General features: G+C 42.8%; 2 protein-coding genes and 1 long non-coding RNA gene across 13 annotated transcripts; 1 reads left to right on the top strand and 2 right to left on the bottom strand.

Moving 5' to 3' along the window:
• The first annotated feature begins 249 nt into the window (after positions 1–249).
• Positions 250–5,031, top strand: LOC123183148 (uncharacterized). The gene is made up of 9 exons (XM_044595889.1): positions 250–657; positions 746–880; positions 1,083–1,193; positions 1,429–1,704; positions 1,990–2,189; positions 2,415–2,655; positions 3,378–3,491; positions 3,998–4,186; positions 4,555–5,031. Exons 1-9 carry the CDS (start codon positions 310–312, stop codon positions 4,900–4,902), a joined length of 1,962 nt encoding a protein of 653 aa, XP_044451824.1. The 5' UTR covers positions 250–309; the 3' UTR covers positions 4,903–5,031.
• Positions 5,032–5,780: 749 nt separating this feature from the next.
• On the bottom strand, positions 5,781–14,435 carry LOC123183150 (uncharacterized). 4 transcript variants are annotated; one of them, XM_044595891.1, is made up of 16 exons: positions 14,128–14,435; positions 13,808–14,037; positions 13,369–13,495; positions 13,208–13,263; positions 12,069–12,162; positions 10,212–11,647; positions 9,986–10,117; positions 9,797–9,866; positions 9,645–9,684; positions 9,383–9,455; positions 9,246–9,308; positions 8,870–8,947; positions 7,364–7,536; positions 6,888–6,934; positions 6,580–6,805; positions 5,781–6,493 (listed from the first exon to the last, which is right to left on the bottom strand). In XM_044595891.1, the coding sequence occupies exons 2-16, from the start codon at positions 13,996–13,998 to the stop codon at positions 6,234–6,236; spliced, it is 3,066 nt and encodes a 1,021-aa protein (XP_044451826.1). In that variant the 5' UTR covers positions 13,999–14,037; positions 14,128–14,435; the 3' UTR covers positions 5,781–6,233. The 4 variants fall into 4 exon arrangements, with proteins under 4 accessions (XP_044451826.1, XP_044451827.1, XP_044451825.1 ...); XM_044595892.1 differs by having other exon boundaries at positions 13,208–13,248; positions 13,808–14,041; XM_044595890.1 differs by having other exon boundaries at positions 13,808–14,041.
• An 894-nt stretch (positions 14,436–15,329) lies between these two features.
• Positions 15,330–21,867, bottom strand: LOC123183151 (uncharacterized). 8 transcript variants are annotated; one of them, XR_006492465.1, is made up of 8 exons: positions 21,772–21,786; positions 21,085–21,165; positions 19,765–19,948; positions 19,389–19,477; positions 18,909–19,030; positions 17,280–17,912; positions 16,094–16,269; positions 15,330–15,881 (listed from the first exon to the last, which is right to left on the bottom strand). It is a non-coding gene; the product is annotated as an uncharacterized lncRNA (long non-coding RNA). The 8 variants fall into 8 exon arrangements; XR_006492462.1 differs by lacking the exons at positions 21,085–21,165; positions 21,772–21,786 and adding exons at positions 20,368–20,450; positions 20,540–20,767; XR_006492459.1 differs by lacking the exon at positions 21,085–21,165 and having other exon boundaries at positions 21,772–21,867.

A 21,867-nucleotide genomic window follows, 5' to 3' on the forward strand; every position in this document is an offset into this window, starting at 1 on the left:
CTGCCAAAGTAAGTGGCAGTGGGGAACCTTTTAGGACAAATGAAAAATGTATACATGATTTGGAAAATCCCCTCTTTACCTTAAATTTTGTATATCCATGCTCTTCACATTATTGCATTTTTGAAAAATACATGATTTCCATTTTCTTTAGAGGGAACCTTTAAAGGTCTGATCGGCAGTTCCGACACGGCCCAACCACATGCATGTTGGGAGCCCACGGGCCGCGGCTAAAACCCCGAACGGAGCCAGAACCACCTTCCCCCCTCCTCCCCTAGCCAGCCTCGGGTCTATCCTCTTCCCTCGCTGCCAATGGCGTCTCCGGCCTCCACCTCCGCGCCGGTCTCCCTCTCCCTCCCGCTCCGCCCTTCCCCGTGCCGCCTCCTCCCCGCGGCCTTCTCCCGCCCCTCTCCCCGCCGCCTCGCCCTCGCGCCGGCCCGCCCCGCCGCCGCGCTGCTCTCCAGCCCCAGCCCCAGCCAGGCGCAGCACGAAGACGACGAGGAGGAGGAGGAAGAAGAAGAAGAGGAGTACGGGGAAGATGAGGAGCTCGTGGAGGAGGATGAGTTGGTGGAGGTGGGGTACGTGAGCGGCGCGCACGGGGTGCGCGGCGACGTCCTCGTCTCGCCCCGCACCGACTTCCCCGAGCTCCGCTTCGCCACGGTAACTCTTCTAGGCGAGCTTGGTATGATGCTAACTGGCGGTCGAACTGAGCATTTCTCGTCCGTTTGTTCGAATTCGGTTCTGGCAGCCGGGGAAGAGGTGGCTGAGGGCTCGCGCCGCCGGGAAGATGCAGGTCAGGGAGCTCGAGCTCCTTCGGGGAAAAGCCCACACGGGGAAGAAGGGCTGGATCGTGCGCTTCGACGGCGTCGACTCCTTGGACGAGGTCTGCTTGTTTGCATTTCTGTGCCTGAGTTACTTGTTATCTCTGAATCTTTGGGTCTGAAGAACTAGTCACAGTGTTAGCCTCCCTAGTTAGTAGCAAAGTTTAATTCATGGAACGAGAATTCATAGGTAGACAATCTAGCTGTCGTATGGGTTGCTATATGGTTAGCTTCTGATGAGATTTTGCTTGTGACTGTTCTTAGGCCAGGCAGATAGTTGGGTCGGCTGTTCTCGTGAAGACCGAGGATAGGCCGGAACTGGAGGAGGATGAGATCTATTCGCTCGATCTTGTTGGCATGAGTGTTATTGTCAAGGTACATATATATTTCCTCCATGATGTTTTCACCCCCTAAGTTTCTGGCGTGTTTCGTTTGTTCATTTCAGTTACCAAAATGAGACCACATCATGAGTAAGGTGAAAAGAACAGTGGTATCTACGTCGTTATTCTTTTATGCCTACAAGAATTGAATTATGCTGGTTGTTTCCTCCATAGATGGTTTTCTTCACAATTTTGATAATCGAAGTTAGTCCTTTTGTTTCCCTTCCTAGGATACAGGCAAGCTTGTAGGCACTGTTGCACAGGTCTTCAATTTTGGAGGTGGTGATCTTCTCCAGGTTATGGTTGGCTCTGCTGAGAATGCTGTGCAGACTGATTCAGAAAATCAGGATTCAACTCCATCCCGTCAGCACGTGTGGATTCCATTTGCTGAAGATATTGTGCCTGATATTGATATGGAGAGTAGAGAGATGTGGATTACACCACCAAAGGGTCTTCTTGAGGTCAACACACGTCCTGAGAAATCAAAGAAAGAAAGGCGTGCGATGGTTAGGTCCGCGCCATACTTTTTTTGCATGCAATGATCTCTTTTATAGTACATAACTTGCACTTAAAAGAACATGTCTGATCTAAAGAGCCAGAATGTTGATGCCACCAGCAGCAGCTCTCCTGACTATTGTAGATGATAGTCATTTAACAGTTCTTTCAATGAGCATATGTGATTGAAATGTCTTGCTTTAGGTTCTAACCAAGATTGATGCAATAATCTGAGCTATTTTTTGTTGTTTGTTGTGTTCTTTCAAATAAACCGTTTCTATTTTAAATCATTACAGGATTGGAAGGAAAAGAAGAAACTACAGCGTCGCATAACTGCAGCAAAGAAGGTACTACATGAAATGGAACAGGGTCATATTCTGGAAGGGTTGCTATCAGGGGACAAGCTTGAAAAGGCTTCACTTGCTGAACAAATTGCGAGCATTGACTTTCAATTGTTCAAACATGCAATGCATAGTGTCAGCAAGCAGGTTGACAGGTACCAACTGTGGATTCCCGTTATTCCATGTCTTGCCAAAGTATTTTCTGAAGAAGCTGATTTGCTCGTCGCCCTGTTCACTAAGTATTTTCTATATATTCATGAATACAGTTCCAGAATGCTCCTCGTATGTAACAATATCAGTCTTTCTGTTATTTTGGTGAAACTGTCCTGAGTATTTAATCTAGCCTGCAGCTTACTCTTCGAAACTTTTGTCATTTTCAGTATGTCAAAGAATGTTCTAGCCAACTCCTCATCAAGAAAAAATGTGATGAGGATACCTCGCGAGACCCTCATGAACCATGGAGAGAAAGGGAAGAATGTTTTCAGTACTGAATTTAGCAAAGGTCGTGAAATCCTTCAGAAGTCAAAAGCAGCAATCGTACTTGTTACAAATGGCTCTGACTCTGATATTGTGGATGCTGAGTTTCAGAGATTGCTTAACTCTTTTAGTGAGTTGATGAAGGTATGCATTATTCATGATGGACACTGCATTGTTTTCGTATTGGAACTGAATATAGTAGCACCAATCAAATGCACTTTCTCCATAATTTATTTTGAATGTCATTTAAAATTTTATGACCATGCTGTCATAAGGACAGACCAACACAGTTTTTGATTGTTTCATATGTTGCGTGAAGAACATAATAATCGTAGGAAAGGTTGTTCGCTCTTCCTTGTGTTCAAGGTCGATCAATGTCCTTTACTTCTGAAGTTTTTGTGCTGTAATCTACTATTCAGGAATATGCTTTGGTGAATACTCTCTCCTTCCCATAATATAAGAGTGTTTTTGACACTAGTGTAGTATCAAAAACGCACTAGTGTAGTATAAAAAAATGCTCTTATATTATGAGACGGAGGGAGTATATCATTTGAATTCTAATCTACTACTCCCTCCATTAACTGTTATAAGATGTTATAACTTTTTTCTGATTCGGAAGTATATAGATGCATTTTAGTGTGTTTGTTCACTCATTTCATTCCGTATGTAGTCCATATTGAAATATCCAAAACATCTTATATTTGTAAACGGGGGGAGTATTCACTAAGGATAGAATTTACAGTGGGCATCAGTTAGTTGCTGCTTGTTTGCTACATGTGTATTGAGCTGTAAAATCCCCCCTGTTAGTTCCACCTGCAAAAACGACTAATGTGTGGTCAAATCTTATTCATTTTTGTTTGATGCAGGTCGAAGAAAATCATATATCTCCCCCTTTCGTTATTATTTCTCCTGACAATCATGTGGATTCAGTTCGGAACTACTTGGTAGAGAACGACTATTTTGGTTTTGACACTCAGAAGGTACAGTACATTGTCCTACTACGTGTTTATGTAGGTGCTCTCTGTTTTGCCAAAAAAAGGTCTGAATGTGACTGTACGTTTCCATTTTTCGACTTGATACTTTGGCAGTTTCATTAGAGTTCACATTCTTGGCAGAACTGCGCATACCTCACATTTGTGTTATTGTACATTCCACATTGAACATTCCAATCCAGAGAAGCAGTTACTTTAAGATTGCGTTTTGAAATGTATGGAGAACCTGGAATTTGGTCTTGTGTTTATAAGCTTACCAGCATATGTACATCAGTTCAGTTGTACATGTAGCCTGCAGTGCTTGACTCTCTTTTGATTTTCAGTCTTAACTCTTAAGAGAGTCGAGTGGCAAAAGGGGAGAGATTCACGTCATGTTCAGTTATGAATATAGAAATCTTTCTTCTCCAGCATTATCTCCAATTTGTTTGTAACTTTGGATCTCAATATGGCCAAGCTCCTCTACATTTTTAATGCTCCACGGAATCCATTTGCAGGTATGGGTCCTTGAAGAGATGAAACTGCCAGTTGTCAGTCTGTCCTCTGAGCTAGAGAGCAAAAAAATTCTGCTGAAGTCCCCGTGGGAGATACTTCAAAGGCCAGCTGGAACTGGGGCGATTTTCAGCTCACTATCATCGAATAAAATTTTGGAATCGTTCAATGCAATGGGCATAGAGTATGTACAGGTATGGTCATGTGTCATTCGCCTTGTGTTTCCCCCCATCTCGCATTTCTTCTCGCTTTTTACTTTTTGTTGCATTGACTTATTCGTTCTATGAAATATAAATCTTCTTTAAAACTTCTGGCTACCAAAGCTTGTCTTGCTCTGCAATCTGCAACTGAACACTTATAGCCTCTGCTAAAACAACATCAGCGAGAAGCATGCCAGCATTATAAATCGTTGGGGTTTCAACATGTGAACTTAAATATCAGGGATCTAAACATCGCAACTTCAAACTCCTTTTATGAATAAGTTATATTTTCTGCTCTTCTAGGAACCGCTACCTTTCATTGTCTGGAACCGGTACCTGAGACGAACTTTACTTTCCGACAGATATGCAGCCTCTCCAATGAACTAGTCCTCGGCCATCCTCTGCTCTTCGGTGCTGCAAGTTCGCGCAGCGTGGATGTCGGTGTCAAGCTCCGCAAGACCAGCGGCAAGACGGAAGATGGTTTCGATTTGATCCTTTCCATCGACCACTTGAACAAGATGTGCCGAGACGTCGCCAAGGCCAGGTTCTCTGCCCACCCCGAGCAGCATGAACACGTCGAGCATGTCGACGGCCAGTGGGTCACCGTCCAGCCGGAGGCGGCGAACTCTCACCGGTTGAGTACCGATGTTACAAGCGTTCTGGACTCTTGCTCTCCTGACAAGCTGTGCGTCATGGAGATTGTTGAGTAGCGGCTAGTTAATATTTTTGCTAATGTACTGTAGGACTGTACATAGCCAGCCACAACTAAGTACTTTGTTTTTGAAACGGAGGCACAAGTTTTACCTCATCATTAATTAAGAAGAGAGTTGTCCTGTTAATTGGCAGAAAAGTGGGCGAAAACCGTCGCAAATTTGCCCCACATGCGAGCTACCCACCCCCCCCACCCCACCGCAAATCCCACGGGGGTTCTGAAGATCATAGGTAGCAATTGGGGTCATGGCTGGCTTCACTTGCGCAGCAAGTTGAGTGGTAAGCCGAAGACTTTGGAAGCTTTTCCAGGAGAAAGGCCGGTAAGGGTTTGCCCTCCTCACCTCCAGGAGCAAATCGAACACCTCTCTCTTGTTCTCGAATTGCTTCGAATGGCCTCTGAGGCTTGCAAAAAATTGTTTGGCCATATTGTTTGGTACAACTACTGGATTTGACTGGAGTCTAGAAACCCTGTCCAATATCTACTAAGCATTCCATCTTTCTCAAAATGTAGATCGTATTATTATACATACATGCGGTCAACGTCTTAAAAACGTTTTCCTTATTTACAGAATAACGTCTTAAAACTTCAACCACTAATACTCACAGAAGTATATGGATCAAACATGTAAAAATAACATCAATGTGTTTTCTTGCATACCTACAACCTCTGTTTAATTCTTGTCGTGGTTTTAGTTCAAATTTAAACTAAACGACAAGAAGTATGGAATGGAGGGAGTACTTTTTTGTCATGTCTTTTTACTCTGGACATATATGTATTATGTATCAAAATCTTAGTCAAAATAGTATACTGAAGATCATAAAAAAAATCAAACACAACTTAAATTTTGACATGAGAATACAAGTCACATTTTGAGAAGATGGGACTACTAGTCCAGCCCTTTAAGAAAATTGCACGCAGCTTTCGACCAATCATGATTTCCATTGTTGTTCACTATTACTTACATATTTGGCAGAACTCTGTTCAGTTTGTCAATATTACTTACAAATCAGCACAATTTGTCTGATTGCTTCAACAGTACATATACACATGTTACAGCCTAAGAAAAACATCAGTCAGTTGCATTGTGCTGAGCTGATACTTCTCACAAGTAGCTCCTATTGTTTTCTTAGCCCAAGATATGAAGCTCCAATTGCCTCAACTTGAATTCCTAAACTACAAGGATCTGTTGCTGTTGGAGTTGCTAAGATACACAGCTAGCTCTCTCACGCAAACCTACCATATATTGCTGCTGCAACAGCTTATTGTGTAGGTGGGTGGACACCCACAGATTCTCCTGGTTTGCGGCCCATATATATATATGCCTGTCCCTTAGATCCTCTGACAACGAATAATGCCTGCGGCGCCTCCATAGCATAACCATCTCTCGCTGCCTCTATTTGTGTTCCATCTCAACCGATGCAGCGCTACAGCTTTGGGAGGGAAGACCTCGAAGTCGTATTTAGCATTTTCATCAACTGGGCCGTTGTGCATGCCATCACTCTCTTGCATTAGAGCATCAGCTAAAACTAGAGCACTAGTTTCTCGGCCTTCATCTAGTTCACCATCTCTGAGTTCTGGATCTACATGCTCTGCAGTGTAGTTCAGCATGCATGTCAGGCAGTAAGCCAATGATATGACTTGCAGCGAAATGGAGAGGGTTTTACTTTACTTTTACCTGAGTTAGTGAGAGTCCGTAGTTCCTCTTTCCACATGTCGTCCGTTTGATCTACATCTTGGCATGATTCTGGACCCTTTTTCGTGACCAGAGGAACATTCGATAAAGGAGAGCTTTGCAATGTGCCACCAATCTTAATGACTGTCCCCTCCTCTGCCAGTGAACCACAGAGGAAATAAGGTACACGGTTCCTCCCAGGTTTCTTCTCCCAGAATCTCTTAGTAAGCTACACGTGTGCAATATTCATTTAGCACACAGATCTGGATGACAGGCACAAGTAGATAATGAATACAGGCTAGCGAGTTCACCTGGAAGCGCACAGCAGTACCATCTACCACGCAATAAGCTGCTTGACCTGTATACAGGCAAAGAATTATTGCCAATTCAAGAATCATAGGGAAGATAACATTTCACCCGTATGTGCTTCAGTATGATATATTTTTACGACAAGCTACTCATTCTCCTTACTTCTGTATAGAGATTCATTTAAAAAATAATAATATCATGTGTCCAAAATGTAGGAGAGCATTGTTAAAATTATACACAAAAAAAGAAAATCAAGTGTCCAAAACAGAATCTTATCAGAGGTGAATATTACTAAAATAATAAACAATTCAAGTATTAGTATATACGGCAAATAACATAATTATAAGATTTATATTCATTTCTTTGACACAACAGTCTAAGAAAAGGTACTACCCAGGGCTTCTTACTAGGAAACTTGTAACTGCATTCTGCTTAGGCCGGATATTGACTATGATTAGGCATGGTTCTGGAAATGTACCTGTAATTTCTGAGACATGGACGTCCCATATCAAATATTCTGATAATTGATAAGTATGAATGCCCTGAGTTTTAGTCCCAGCGAATGGCCTTCCGGTGACAGGTACATCATTGGCTATTGTAGGTAAGCTGAGGAACTTCAATGTACCATCTTCCAATGAGATGACAATACCTCTGGACATGAAAGATAGCATCAGTTAGCATTGTTAACCTAGTAGACAGAATTTTTTTATAACCTGCATATATACATAGTAAGGCCATGTTGGGAGCGAAGTAGAACTTTCAACCCATAGAGATTCTACAACTCTATTTTACTAATCCAGACCATACCATTATAAACAAAGGAAGCCTAATCATGGACAAAAACACACAAAAAAGAGTGGAATACGAAAGTTTTGATTAGCCATCTTTCAATGTCAATTAAATTCCAACCAAACATTGCAAGCCACCTGAGTCCTATGTCTTCGCTATGTTTAGGACAAGCGAAAGGATAGGCCTGGGATCCATGTCATGTTCCTCAGGGTTTATATACCTGAAAAGTTGAAACTACCAGCCTACCGCTTTATAGACGCAGCAGTTTTGACAAAAATGGATAGGCCTAGTCCCCAATTTACTTGCCCAACCAAGGAAAACATGGTTGCCTTACGATGTTGATATAGGGCATAATGGTATCTAAGCTATCTGATACTTGATTAAAAATGGGAAAACACCAAGGTAAAATTTATTAACCAGATAAGGTTAAAGATAGAAGAAAAAGTTGTCGTATTGATTCAAACAAAATGCCAGGAAGAACTGGCTTTAATTCAAGCACAGTAGACTTTATTCATCAGCAACAATCATTGTTAGGTGGGTCAATAATAAAGAATGTAACACATTAGATCCTCACAATAAAAGGGGCATTTCCATTAGTCATTTCCATGGGTAGATAAAGCCATTTCCATTAGTCATGCCTAATCATGGTCAATATATGATTAGGCATGGTTCTAGATCATTTACTTTTTTCTCAAGAAGACACAAAACCTTTGCTTTTCACTGAAAAGGTAGAAGAGTTCAAAGTACAAGCTACAGCAGGGCCTAGATCACAAACGTAGAGCACCAATAGCAAAGCAACAGAGAGTTAATGGAGAATCATTTACGTTTTTAAGAAGCCATAGTTTGTTCTGTAAACAAATAATACAACTACCTTAGCAAGTTAGAATGCTGACATATCAGAGATCAAATGAGCCATGGATTGCATAAGAACATAAATAAATCATTTTTCTTATTTTTTTGCAACTGTGATTTGCATTTCAACTTCAATGAGAATAGCGATCTGCATCTGAAGTTCCCTAGTTTTAACTTCAGAAAAAAATGGAAAACAAGACAAAACCTAGTCACTATCTCACTGGATATTGAAGGAAGCTGAGTAACATTAGCGTCTGCAGGTTTTGTTTACTACGGAAGGAATGGGACATATTACTACAAATCAAATGAGATTTATTTGCTGCAAATGGGACAAAAATATTACCTTGCATCCTTTAACCAATGAAGACTTAAAACAGCCCTTGGGGCAGTAGTTAGTTCCCACAGAGGACGGTATGGATCTCTGCAACAAACAAGTTTTATGGATGCAAATCAGTATTCAAATATTGCAGCCCATTACAAAACAGCACAAGAAAGATGCATCTTTCTAAAAACTGCAGAGTGCAGTTAATTCGCTTGTGGAAAAAAAATCCTGGGTGAAATATTAACCAAAAGGAGAAGAAAAGAAATTGTACTGACTATTGAGATAAACCTCAGTACAGCTACATATATGCAATATCAGAAATGGGGTGGCAAGAGTAGTTTTGTCCACAACAAAGATTAGAATTATCGATTACAGTTCCTGGTAGAGTTTATGCTACCTTAAATCCCAGAATTTTAGGCCATCCTCTCCAGCAGTGACAAAGGTGTTTGTCTTTTCCTCACTGTCAAAATGATACGGAGTCAGACTCAGTGTTTACCTTTTGGAATGGAATAGAAGTATAACACAACTTAGTACCTTACATATGGTGCCCACGAGAGGGCTCTGATGGGAACAGATTCAGCAGTGACACACATAAAAGGTTTTGAATCTATACATTAACCAGAACAGACGGTTATTTAAGACAAACGAAATAAAATAAGAGATATGCAGTTCAGGAAATCCAATAGCTTGCTCTTTAACATGTGAAAGTAAACAGTTCCTGAGTCAGACATGTCATCTGAATGGCATAAGTCATATGAAATCCTATGAAAAGGGAGGTAGCAAACCATTAGAATACCTTGTGCTGGCAAGTCTGTAGAGAACTTCCATAAAGCAACCTGGAACATCAAAATCCAACAATGAGAATTCTCGGCGCATCACCTTCTAACCAAACGGTGCAGTTATTAGATCTAAACTAAGAAAATAATTTACTACAGGCAGAAAAGATACCGTTCCATCATGACATCCTGCCAGTATCATATCATGAGGAGAAGGCGACCAATCAACTGTCAAGGGAATGCTGTTTACCATTACAAAGAGGCAATGAATTAAAAATGAAAACATGCTGACGAATTTAACAGAAATTTTAAATCTGCCACTAGTTTAATAGCAGCACGATGAAAGTAAAAGTTGTAATACCTCTGTATGTTCCCGCACTTCACTTTAGCACACCTAAATACAGGCCGCAGCTTTAGAAAGCGAGGGTCGGTACCCTTCATTAAAGAAGATGAATATATCTTCTGGATTATGCTTGGAGATGGAACTTCCCATCTGTTCACAATAATGAATAAGTACAAAAATGGTGGTATTTAAAAAGTGATGGCAAAACAATTCAAAATTATGCTTTAGCATAGGATGTACTCACACTTCCAGTGAGCCATTTCCCAACAGTACTGCAAGAAAACCCAAACGTGATTTCTGTTCTGACTGATTTGGTAAAGGAGGCTTCCATTTGATGTCCCAAGCAACTTTTCCGTTATGAGCTAAACACAAGACGGCCCTTGGTAGATGAATGCCCTTGGGGATTGCAGAAAGGTTTGGGTTTTCTGCACAAGTAATTATATTATCATTTTGACTTGATTTTTTTATTTGAACTACTTCTGTATTTTCCACTTCAACTATCATCCGGGCACTATCTTCAAAAGGAGCATGGACAACTTGATTGGCAGCCTCACCATCATTCATTTCCATGACCTCACGGTTAACAACTGTGCTCTTACATCCCACCAAACCAGCCTCATTAGCCATGTCTTCACTCATAGATGAACCCAATAGTTTGGGATTCTCAACAGAAGACAAATGATTATTTGGCATGATGGATGTGTAGGATGTCTCCATCTTCTGTACGTCACCACTAAGAGCCAGTGAGCAAGTCTCATTCGGAGCAGATTTCTTTGCAGGAGGTCGTACACGCCTTCTGGTGTAGACAAGTAATTCTTTCTTGCACTTTTCAACTGAGAGCACATTGTCACTTGGTTTGGGAGTTGGCTGATTGTTTTGTTCTTTGCCACTGAATGTGGTTGAAGAACTGCACTCTGTTGAAACAGGCTTCTTTCTATGTTGGGCACTTGATTCTTCCTTGTAATTTGCATTGCACAAGCTAAGTGCTAATGATGCAGCATTCAAATGGACATTGCACTTGGTTTTCCTTGGTCTGCCCCTTGGTTTTTTCAGACTTGGTTCTGCATGATCAGCAGTAGTTGCAGGTTTTATCTTTCTTGGTCTCCCCCTTGGTTTTCTCAGACTTGGTTCTGCGTAATCATCAGCAGTTGCAGGCTCTAACTTTCTTGGTCTACCCCTTGGTTTTCTCAGACTTGGTTCTGCATAATCATCAGCAGTTGCAGGTTTTATCTTTCTTGGTCTCCCCCTTGGTTTTTTCATACTTGGTTCTTCGTGATCATCAGTAGTTGCTGGTTCTATCTTTCTTGGTCTCCCCCTTGGTTTTTTCATACTTGGTTCTTCGTGATCATCAGTAGTTGCTGGTTCTATCTTTCTTGGTCTGCCCCTTGGTTTTTTCAGACATGGTTCTGTGGAATCATCAGTGGTTGTCAGTTTTATCTTTCTTGGTCTCCCTATCGGTTTTCGAGGAACTGATGAACTCTCAATGGAGTTATTCTCGTCTGGTATTTTTCTAGGCCTTCCTCTACGATTGCTCTTACTGTACGCAATCATTGACTGATGAGGATCTGCCTCTTCAAAGGGTGCTACGAGACACCAAACTTGAATGATACCTCTGCCAATCAATGGCATACCAAGCTTATGGTAAGAAGAACCAGGAGGATGAGCAGCAACAGCAAGATACTGCAACAGATAGAAAATTGTGAGCATGTTATATTTTTTTATATCCAAGTAAATTCTTGCAATTAAAAATTACTATTCATACACTGAAAAACAACCGCAAACCATGCAATGAGCCTGTATGCAAATGCATTTGAGAAAAGTACTTTGATGGATGACCTGAGGTTTTCTTAGACATATTTCTATATGCCAACATACAGTATACAGTTGAGTAAAACAAATCAATATATCATTGAGATGTGGGTTTGGGAGCCACTATAATGGCATTTTTCTCATTGCTAAATCTGGGCGATGAACAAAACATTTCTCCAGATAGTCTTACAAGGGAGAAATTGGATAATAAGATGACGAATGAGCTTTTTTGGAATCATGACTCACAACAAAAGAGCTACTAGTTCATGACCATCAGTCAGTTGATCACAACCTCACAATTTACACGAGAACAAGGCTTGTCGCACAACTTTGGGCACCAGTCCAGCGACCAAACACTTCCCCCAGCGAACAAAATGAAATCAGAACTGCAACAATTATTAAGATATTTAATCACAGTTCACTCAAGATGGTTCACCACAATCATATGGATAGTGTAACAGAAAAAAGTGAAAGAGTGCAGAAATATGGAAGGTCAAATTTAGTAGCGTATCCACGTCTCATTAATTTATGACACCACTGATATTTCAATTAATGAAACAACACAAGCTATTGTGCGGATTGCCTACGTCTCTCTTTTTATCAACAAATCTCCCAAGAGCAGCAGAACCTTGCATGGGTTGACAGCAGTTGATGACCCAACTCACTCCTGGACCAAGAGAATACTGCTTGCATTCTCAAATAACTGTACTTTTTAGAGTGTGCAGTCAAAGATTTAAAGCTTTGATCACTAATATACACAATAGCACAAATGGTATTTGTATATGGGTTAGTGGAAGTACATATCACTAATTATTTTTATCTAATAACTTTACTAGTATATAACTAGAAAAGGTACTGGCCAAAGGGGGAGATGCTAATTTGCGCGCGCGCGTTGCAGCGCTCACTTTCAGACATGTAGTTTTCTCCCGACTTGGAAAGTGGCGTTAGAGCAGTAGGTGGGGGAATTGGATAAATAAGAGCCCCCCCCCCCCCCTGCAGCAATGCACGCCTTAATCAGCTAGCTGTATCATGCGCTCAAACCTCATCCATGTGGTGGGGCCCAAGGCGTTCAGCCTGTCGGCCGAAAGACTAGTTTCGGATGGGTCGCTCGCTGGAGCGAGCGAGCGTGAAAGAGTCCTTTCGGGTCAAAGGTGTATTTGAAATCAAGTTATGTTGCATGTGAAACAACAAGGAAATTATTGTACTTCTGTAGAAATCCTTCACCAGCAACAAGATGAGAATAGGTACTGGTCTGCGGAATACATTAGGTCATAACTTCAATACTTCAAATAACAGAACCAGAGGAACTTAAATCATAATGTATCTCTCCACAACAATACTACCTTGAGTAATTAGTTAGGGAAAATCATGTAACAACATAAGTAGATTCTAGAAAGTTGAGGAAGTCTAGATTATATATAGAACTAATACCTGTCTGTATTCTTATCCCTCCCATCTTCCAAGTGTGTGACCTGCATTGATTCACACTTATATGATCCAAGAAATCAGCTAAAAGCCTAAGCCTTCTGATGTTGTAACAGGGAATTTAGACTCACAAATTAGCGCCGGCAATCAGTTCTAGTTTTACTAACCTGAGGAAAAGATGCAGATGAGAACTGTGGTAAGGTTATCTCAGGTGTGTCATCTCCGGATGAAGCTGATCCAGCGCCGTAAACAAAACTAACACCTTTTGGCTCATAAGAGAAATGCCTCCATTCTCTGGGAAGATAACAAATTTATCATTATCAACAGATCACATGTCTGGCAGAATGGAATCCAAAAAACATTTGATGACTCTGTTTAACCATAATCTTAGCACATTGCAGTTACATTCGCAGCATACCTAATTGGAGAACACAAGATATCTTCTCCTTTTCTTTTTACTAGTTTACTCCATACTTTCCTATTTTCATTCATATTTTTAATTAATGTTCCATGGATTACTCAAAAGTTCATTCGGCCGACGAGCCCAAAACTGAAACTTGCCAATTTTACCGCGGCATTGCGGGAGCAAAGGAGAGTGGTTTTTACCTGAGGAACGTTACTGAGGAGGCGAGCCTTTCTGCTTCGGCGTCGGGGAACCCCGGCTGGGGGTCGCCGGTGGCGAGCTCCGAGATGGCGCGTACCGCCCTGGAGAAATCCTCCTGCGACTGGTCGAACAGGCAGACCTCGGCGCCCTTGCTGCCCTCTTCCGCCTCCGGCCGGAGCGGCGGCGCGGCCATCGCCGGCTGGGGGAGCGGCAGGCAACCAGCGAGGGCTCTCTACCTAGGGCATCTCACAGATCAGCAATCAACATTCATATGCAAGAAGGAAGAAGCCAAGAACTGTCCACTGCCAAAGGAAAAACCAACCTTCGCGAGGAGGCGCGACGCGAGGCCGGCGGCGTCCTGGCCAGCAGAGGGGCGAGGCGACGCGGTGCGGGCAGGAGAGGAGCTAGGTGAGGCGGCGGCGGAGTCCTGGAAAGGGGAGGGAGAGCGGGGGCAACCGGGGGCGCGCGGCCCGAATCGGGGACCGGGCGAGCGGCGTTCGGCAGCGCGCGGAGAAGGAGGCCGGACGAGCTCCAGCTCCCCCGTCGAGCGGGCGGACCAGCGGCGAGCGGCGGCGGAGGCGCGACCTGATCTCGCTCAGGCCGCAGGACGCTATCCCCTGACGAAGTGTCGAATTCTTCAGATAAAAAGCCGAGACATGATCGGGTTCAGTTAACGGACGGCGATCCTCGCTCCTTCCCTTGGGTCCCTCGATCAACGGCTGAGATCGATCGATTTCCATCCTATAACTATTCGCCGATCGTCCGCTCCTGTGGGCTGTTGTTGGCCCGGGTTCTAGAGCTGCTGCACCCCTCTCTGTCCAATGTTGCAGCTCATCAACCTGCACTTCGTTCCAGAGAGAGAGGGGCTAATAACTAGCAATTCAAAAGGATGAGAAACAGAACTATAACTCTGAGTTGGATTTTCAGATTTAAAATACAGGGGTGAAGAAACTCCAAGTCAAATTTAAAAAGAAAATTCAATTTTTTTTATTTGATATTACTAGATGCCATTGATATGGTGTGATGCATGTCGGCTCCATAATTTTCCGCAGGTCATCCGACCATAGTGCATAAGTAAATTAAGTGAGAATAAAAATTAAAATCCAAAAAACGTTGATCTCCCAAAGGCCACCCGTTCGACAGGTCCACGTCGCCCCATTGGAGCGGGGTGCCCGTGTTCTAGCTAGTACCGTTGGCATATCTCCACGCCGATGTGGGGCCGCTGCCATGACGGAGCGGGTGGCAAGATTGAGAAGTTGGGCTGCGTCCCTCCTTGGCCCCAACGAGCAAGACAACTACTCGGCCTCCCGGTCATGCTTCCCCAGGATCCACTTCCACACCACTGTGGCCACGGGGCGACGGGCGGCGACGCTTGTTAGGGTTTGTCAGGTGTAGGGGCAGAGGGAGAAGATGTGTGTGTAAGTGGACCGACGCTTAACTTTAACTTGATGTTATCATCACGCTTGTGTTTGTGTATATGTATGTAGTTACGTACTACTTTCAATTCCAAAAAACTTGTGCCTGTGAACAAGTCGACTATACTCTTGCTTTATTGCTCCCCGCAAATAAATTACTATCTATTCTCTCCACATCAACGGAGGTGATATTCAGGTCCACTCCAGTAACAAGGTTACACACCATCTAAACCACCATAACCCTGAAGAAAATTAGTCCTCGTGATCAAGAAAGCCCAAATTCAGACAATACTGATTGAAACAAAGTAGAAAAGGCCTCAGCAGTAGCCCCATCGTCGGCCTTAATTTTGAGCTGGGCCTTGGATGATGCTGGGTTCACAATGCATTCTACAAGGTACTCCCTCCGTTCGGAATTACTCGTTCGAGAAATGAATGTATCTAGATGTATTTTAGTTGTAGATACATCCATTTTTGTGACAAGTAATTCCGAACGGAGGGAGTAGAAAGCAGCAGCCCCAGCTTTCTGACCATAAAAGAAGAACTTGTGGTTTGGAGGCTGGCCGCCTGAAGCAACGCATTGAATGTAGTTGTTTTGCATATGACGAATGAGCGATTGGTGATTCATCAAAGAAGCTGCCCCTTGTGGAGTTAAAGAGCATTCCTACAACACAACAAACCATACAAGAGAAGAATGTTTGTTAAATTACAAATGTCAAACTCATCAATGCGATGAATATCAAGGGCGGGCTCAAAGTAAAATCATAATAATCTCAAACCAAGTGAAACCATTTAGAGGAACATATAACAGAAGAGTATGCTGCGCTGCCCATAATCATGAAATGTAGCAGGGACAAAAACTTAAAAGCAACGCACCTGAGAAAAAGATAATGCTAGTTGGCTCCATTTATTCTGGAAATCCCTAGGATCTAGCACAGGCCTCAAGTCGAGGGCCAGTGCACGGGGTGGTGGAGGGGCTGGGACATCAGGGACACCATTTCCGAGGATCATCGAGACCGAAGTTAAATGTGTGAGCATTCAGTACCTCTGTACTAGAAGTGACAACAATAAGTTGAGTTATCAGTAGTGACCGCAGTAAGAAGTGACAACAATAAGTTGAGTTATCACTTGAACTCATAGCAATAGAAACTACGTAGAACTATGTACACAGATACTACAACTTGCATCACCAAAATCTAGAATTTTTCTTCAACTCGAGAAAGATTTCACAGGAACATTTTTCTTCAACTCCCGTCCATCACAGTTACAGGAATTAAAAACTAAGGGAGCAACTTAATAAGCATCAACTTTTTCCTAAAATTTTCAGCAGTTCCTGTAAGTTGAGAGACAAAAATAGAAGAAACAACAGCAGCTAATCTCTGTTCCCTCAATCGCGTCCACGACGCTGTCGAGGAGAGCAGCGGGGGGGGCCTTGGAGCGACGGCGACACAACAAGCAAAAAAAAAATCTAGCATTTCAATTTGCAAACACGATAATATTTCTGATGGTTCAGAACAGACCATATGGTCAATCAACAATGCAAAGAAGTTGCATTTTTATTAGTTTGAATTGGCCTTGTGATTACCAGGAAGATCAAAGATGTCTATAATATCATCAGAACTAAACTTTGGCGCTAGATCAATCTAGTCTCATGCCTAATTTACAGTAGTACATATTTGACGCTAGAACCTGTGTGTCAGAACTAAACTTTGACGCTATGATAATCCAAGAAGATGAAGCAGGACTACGCAAACGCAAAAATACAGATTGGTGACAACGGACGAATTAAATCCAAACAAGAGAATCCGTACGTGTGTCAGGCCTAATTTAGGTTACATATTTGTGAGGATAAACAAGAAACGATTGCCCGAACTCAAGTATTTCTGCAGCTTACTAGTGCAGTACGGATCAGTTGGCCGTATAAATTACTCCCTCTGTTCGGAATTACTTGTCACAAAAATGGATGTATCTACGATTAAAATACATCTACATACGTTCATTTCTTGGACGAGTAATTCCGAACAGAGGGAGTACTACACAGCACGAATTAAAGAAGACTCACCGGCGAATTTCCTTGCTCGCTGATCGGTTGTGCGAACTGCCCTAGCTAGGCGGTTAGTCGCAGCAGGGAGATATGTGCGTGCGTCGGCGCCGAAAGTAGGAAACGATGGATAGAATGATCGATCGATCCCCTGGTCAGCCTCCGAATATACTAGATCGGCAGCGCGCCTTGGCGCGAGGGTGCCGGTTTCAACGATGTGCCCATGCATGTAATGGTGAAGTTAGTAGAAAGCCAGGCTTATCATATGTATTCAATCAGGATTTAAAAAAAGAAACATTCAAGTGTAATCGGAGCAAGACATCATCAATGGATACCAAAACTACAGTACAACACATCTCCATAGCCACCAGAACGATAGTACAACACATTTGAAGAATGGAATGTTCATATACAGGGTAAATTAAAGGATGCAATGTTCATACACGGTAGATATTGTCATTGGAGGACTGAACACCAGTAATGGGCATGCGCGGTGGACAGGTCCGGTCGTCTTGAACAGCAGTGTCAGAGAGAACGATGACACTCATTGTGTTCTCATTGAGCCCGAGTCTCAGATGGCCTTGTGAAGCCCAAGATGCTCTAACAGGAGATCAAGCATCATTCTAACTGGATCCTTACAATGCTTGTCTCGGCCTGTGTCATAGAAAATTTCAGAATGGTTATATAATTTTCCAGAGTACTAAAGTTGACAGCAGTTGGTTTTATACCATGAAAACAAAGGTCTGGGTAACTAAAGGACAACAATCTTTGTTGTGCAAGAGTTTTATTAGATTCTTACTGTCCTGTTCGACAATTGAGACATAGTAATTGAAAAAAAATCAAATGCTACCATGAATCATAAGATAAACCAGCAGAAAATCTAAAGCCTAATCATCGGACAAAGTCACACACACGAGCAGATCGCTTCAAGTATTGTACAAAGAACAATGGCCTAGGAGACCAATCCACAATCCAGCGAGTTTGCTACAAAGAAAATCCTAAGGACAACCTGTACACACTCATACGCAAGCGTCAATTCTGGTGTTTCCAACTTTAATGATAGGCTAATCGAAACGAGAGGCCAAGCAGTCCTGGATAATCATTTTGAAAAGTCTAATTAGACAATGTTAAGTGCAAGAGAGGCAAGGTGACTAATTCAACAATGCGCCAGGAACGGCCAGAAAAAGATGATTGCACCCACACGTCCACTGTAGTTCTTGTAGTCCTTGTTTGATTTGCATCAGGCAGACCAATGTTACCAAGAATGGCATTAACCATAGACTTTGGGCTGACCATCTCTTCAGTTAATGAGACACCAAACGATTCGATAGGTATAATATATTTGGAAACAGAATGTGTCAGGCCAGGCTCAAAAACAAGAATGACACGGTAAGTAAGAAAACAACGGTGGCACAAGTTAATATGTGAATAGGTGGCCTTTAGATCGTTTAATAGATTCATTATGTGAGTATTCATACTAACTAAAAATCAATACCACAACTAAATTATAATCAATAGATTTGGAGTATTCTCTCTGAAAAGGGCAGCATTTTTATACACAGCCCGAATAACAGTAAGATCACTCACGCGAACCCTAGATCGATACTACTGAAGTACAGAATTTATAAGCGACCGACAGCTCGTGTTTACCTTGTTCATTGGTGGCACCGTGGACTGCGTTTTCCATGTTCCTGTCGCCGGCGTGGTGGACAGGAGTTCCCTCCATGCACTGATTGGTATTGAGTAGTCAGTTGCTTTCAGATCACAAAGAACTACATCAAACAAAGATGAATTTAGCTAAAGGATGCATGTCCTGCATACAATAAAATTGTATATTAGACAATGCTAAGAGCTAGAAATATTGATTGGTGCAAGTTTGAAGAGAACAAATCTAAATTACATCATACTTGAATCTTAGCAAAGCAAATGGTCAAATAATATATGTATGAGTGGTAGAAGAACAGCAATGGCCCAAAGCAGATACGCGAAACAACAATCAGGATCCAGGAAGTCCAAGGCAAGGCCTCTAAAAAGAATCTGCTCCACACAAGAAGAAACCAAAGACATTTTTACAGCAACGTAGCCAGTCCTGCCAAATAATACATGAATTAAAGAAGGAAACGAGCTTACCCAGTAGGAGCATGACTGGCACGACCACCGGCAGTAGAGGCGAATGACAGAATCGTCCGTGGAAGGAAAAATCGAGCACGGCAAGTAACCTGCAGTGCAAACCATGCGTCAAATATAAAGCTGCAACCTAATTTTCCGCCACACACCAATATGAGTCTCAATCTAAAAAAGTAGACCAAACCAGGCCAAGACACTAATATGAATCTCAATATAAGGGTACAATGAGCACTGAAGATTTTTCAGCATGTACCATACATCTAGAATAACATGAGTAGCCCTCTGCAATTTATTACTGATGCCCATCCGTATGGTACGTATATTTACTAAGTATATAATTAGCAAAGGAGAGAGAGAGAGAGAGAGAGGCGAATCTTACCAACGAGGGGCGCGGCGGGGAGTGGTGGCTAGGTTCCGCCGGCATCCAGCAGGCTGCCGATGTCGTTGATGATCCGGTCGGCGTCGTCGATGAAGAGGGTGGCGACCTCGGCGACGAAGCCCGACGTGCTGCCGCCATCCTCCTGCAGCGACTGCAGCTGCCGGAACTGGTCGTCCACCATACCCTAGGAACAACAGATCGGCCACGCCGGAGGCAACGGGTCAGGTCGAAACGGCGACGACGACGACAACCCCCTACTGGATGCTCCAGCGTGATGTCACACTTTGACATAGGGTATAGTACACATGTATGCAAAATCTCTAGCATCTAGACTGTATCTTAGTCAAAGTTTTAAATCGCAGGCTAAACCGTTTCGCGGCTGGCCGTCCCAAACGCTACAGCCGCTATTGCGGGAGATAGCGGCCGCTAAGCCAATTAGCGGCAATCAGTACATGTGCACACTTGTCCCAGAAACAGAGGATTTTCAGCAAGAAACAGGGGATTTTCAGTAGAAATTCAGACATAAGCAGAATAATAGAGATCTGTAACAGACACCAATTCACCACAAAATATTCGTTATAAATTCAGGGCCTCAAGAATCACCAGTTCAACTTAATGTCTCAATGTCTGCACCAGTTCAACAGAAAGAAACATCACCAATTCAGCAACACCACATCCATTAAGATCTGCACCAGTTCAACACAACGAAGGACCACCATTTCAGCACTCACGGTCTCAAGCAAACAGAGCACAGGGGGCTTGCCTGTACGCGTACTAGGAGTTGGAGATGGCATCGTGGACTTGTCAGTCGTCGCCTTGCCGCTTCTCCCGTCAGTACCTCCGGCCTGCCGACTGGATCCTTCGTCACCGCCTGGCCGCCCGCCCGCCCGTCACTGCCTCCGGCTTGCGGTGAAGCAGCCGCCGGCCACCGAGCGCATCTGGGGAGAACTGCCGAGCCGCCGCAACATTTTCGGTGGGAGGGAGAGAAAAAATGGGGAGAACGTGCTAGGTTTCCGGGAGGAGCTGTTCTATTGGGGTATAAAGATGGGCCCAGCTCGGTTTGGGCCTCCATTTCGGCCCGTTCCAGCGAAATTCCAGCGACAGCGAAGGCTTTTCGCGCCGTTTCGCGCGCGATCGCGTGGTTAGCGCTAGATCGCGGCCTCCCAGCCAGCGATTGCGCCGCGATCGCGGTAATTTCGCCCGCGATTTAAAACTTTGATCTTAGTACATTCTCTGATGGTGTAAACTTTACATATGAAGATAATTAACTTATCTAGACCCCAGGATAGAGGAAATCATTTCAATCGATCTTAATAATACCTTGGTATGCTTTATATTTTTCCTGGGACTAATTATGTATGTGGTGATGACACAATCCTAGTGGGATAGCATCACCCATTCCTTGTTCAAAGCAACATCACAATAAACCAATCTGTGTCACAAATCGAAGGTGGGGACTGGAGAACGAGCTATGTCCAACAGGAAGCAACACCAGCAGCTTACAATATAAATAAAAAGTGTCATCAGTAAAGTACTCCCTCCGTCCCAAAATTATTGTCTTAGATTTGTCTAGATACGGATGTATCTAATACTAAAATGTGACTTGATATATTTGTATTTAGACAAATATAAGACAAGAATGTTAGGACGGAGGGAGTAGTTGACAATAAACTATAAGCTCTAATCATAGAACTATTCTTGCAGGTCAAAACAGCTGAAGTATGATTTACCAATCTACAAACATAGGCACATAAATAAAATTGTTTGATTCTTGCCTTTACATATATAATATAAACAGAGACACATAATGAAGACTCCTAATAAAAAATGCCGTTTCAGAAATATAATGAATAATAGTATACTGAAATGGCTAATATTGAGATGAAGAAAGAAACAGAAACCTTTCTACGAGATAAGTGATATAGTGGACATCTATTTATTGGTGCATCAAATCACTACTAAAAAGGGAAAATGTTGTCTATGTCATTGCTCAACACATGTTGCTACCTGCTGGGTGGGAGAAGTAGTGGACGAAATGCAGACCCAAAGAAAGGCACCATCTTGATCCCTTTGAACGCAGAACACCAAAAGCAACAACGACCT

The sequence above is a fragment of the Triticum aestivum genome, chromosome 1D (assembly GCF_018294505.1).
Source record: "Triticum aestivum cultivar Chinese Spring chromosome 1D, IWGSC CS RefSeq v2.1, whole genome shotgun sequence".
Classification (NCBI taxonomy): domain Eukaryota; kingdom Viridiplantae; phylum Streptophyta; class Magnoliopsida; order Poales; family Poaceae; genus Triticum; species Triticum aestivum.

Coding starts and splice junctions, on each gene's coding strand:
- LOC123183148 (XM_044595889.1), top strand. CDS start 310: ATGGCGTCTCCGGCCTCCACCTCCGCGCCGGTCTCCCTCTCCCTCCCG. Junction 658..745: donor CCGAGCTCCGCTTCGCCACG/GTAACTCTTCTA, acceptor CGGTTCTGGCAG/CCGGGGAAGAGGTGGCTGAG. Junction 881..1,082: donor GCGTCGACTCCTTGGACGAG/GTCTGCTTGTTT, acceptor GACTGTTCTTAG/GCCAGGCAGATAGTTGGGTC.
- LOC123183150 (XM_044595891.1), bottom strand. CDS start 13,998: ATGGCCGCGCCGCCGCTCCGGCCGGAGGCGGAAGAGGGCAGCAAGGGC. Junction 8,948..9,245: donor CTAAAATTCTGGGATTTAAG/GTAGCATAAACT, acceptor TGTTTGTTGCAG/AGATCCATACCGTCCTCTGT. Junction 7,537..8,869: donor CATTGGTTAAAGGATGCAAG/GTAATATTTTTG, acceptor TTTCATGTCCAG/AGGTATTGTCATCTCATTGG.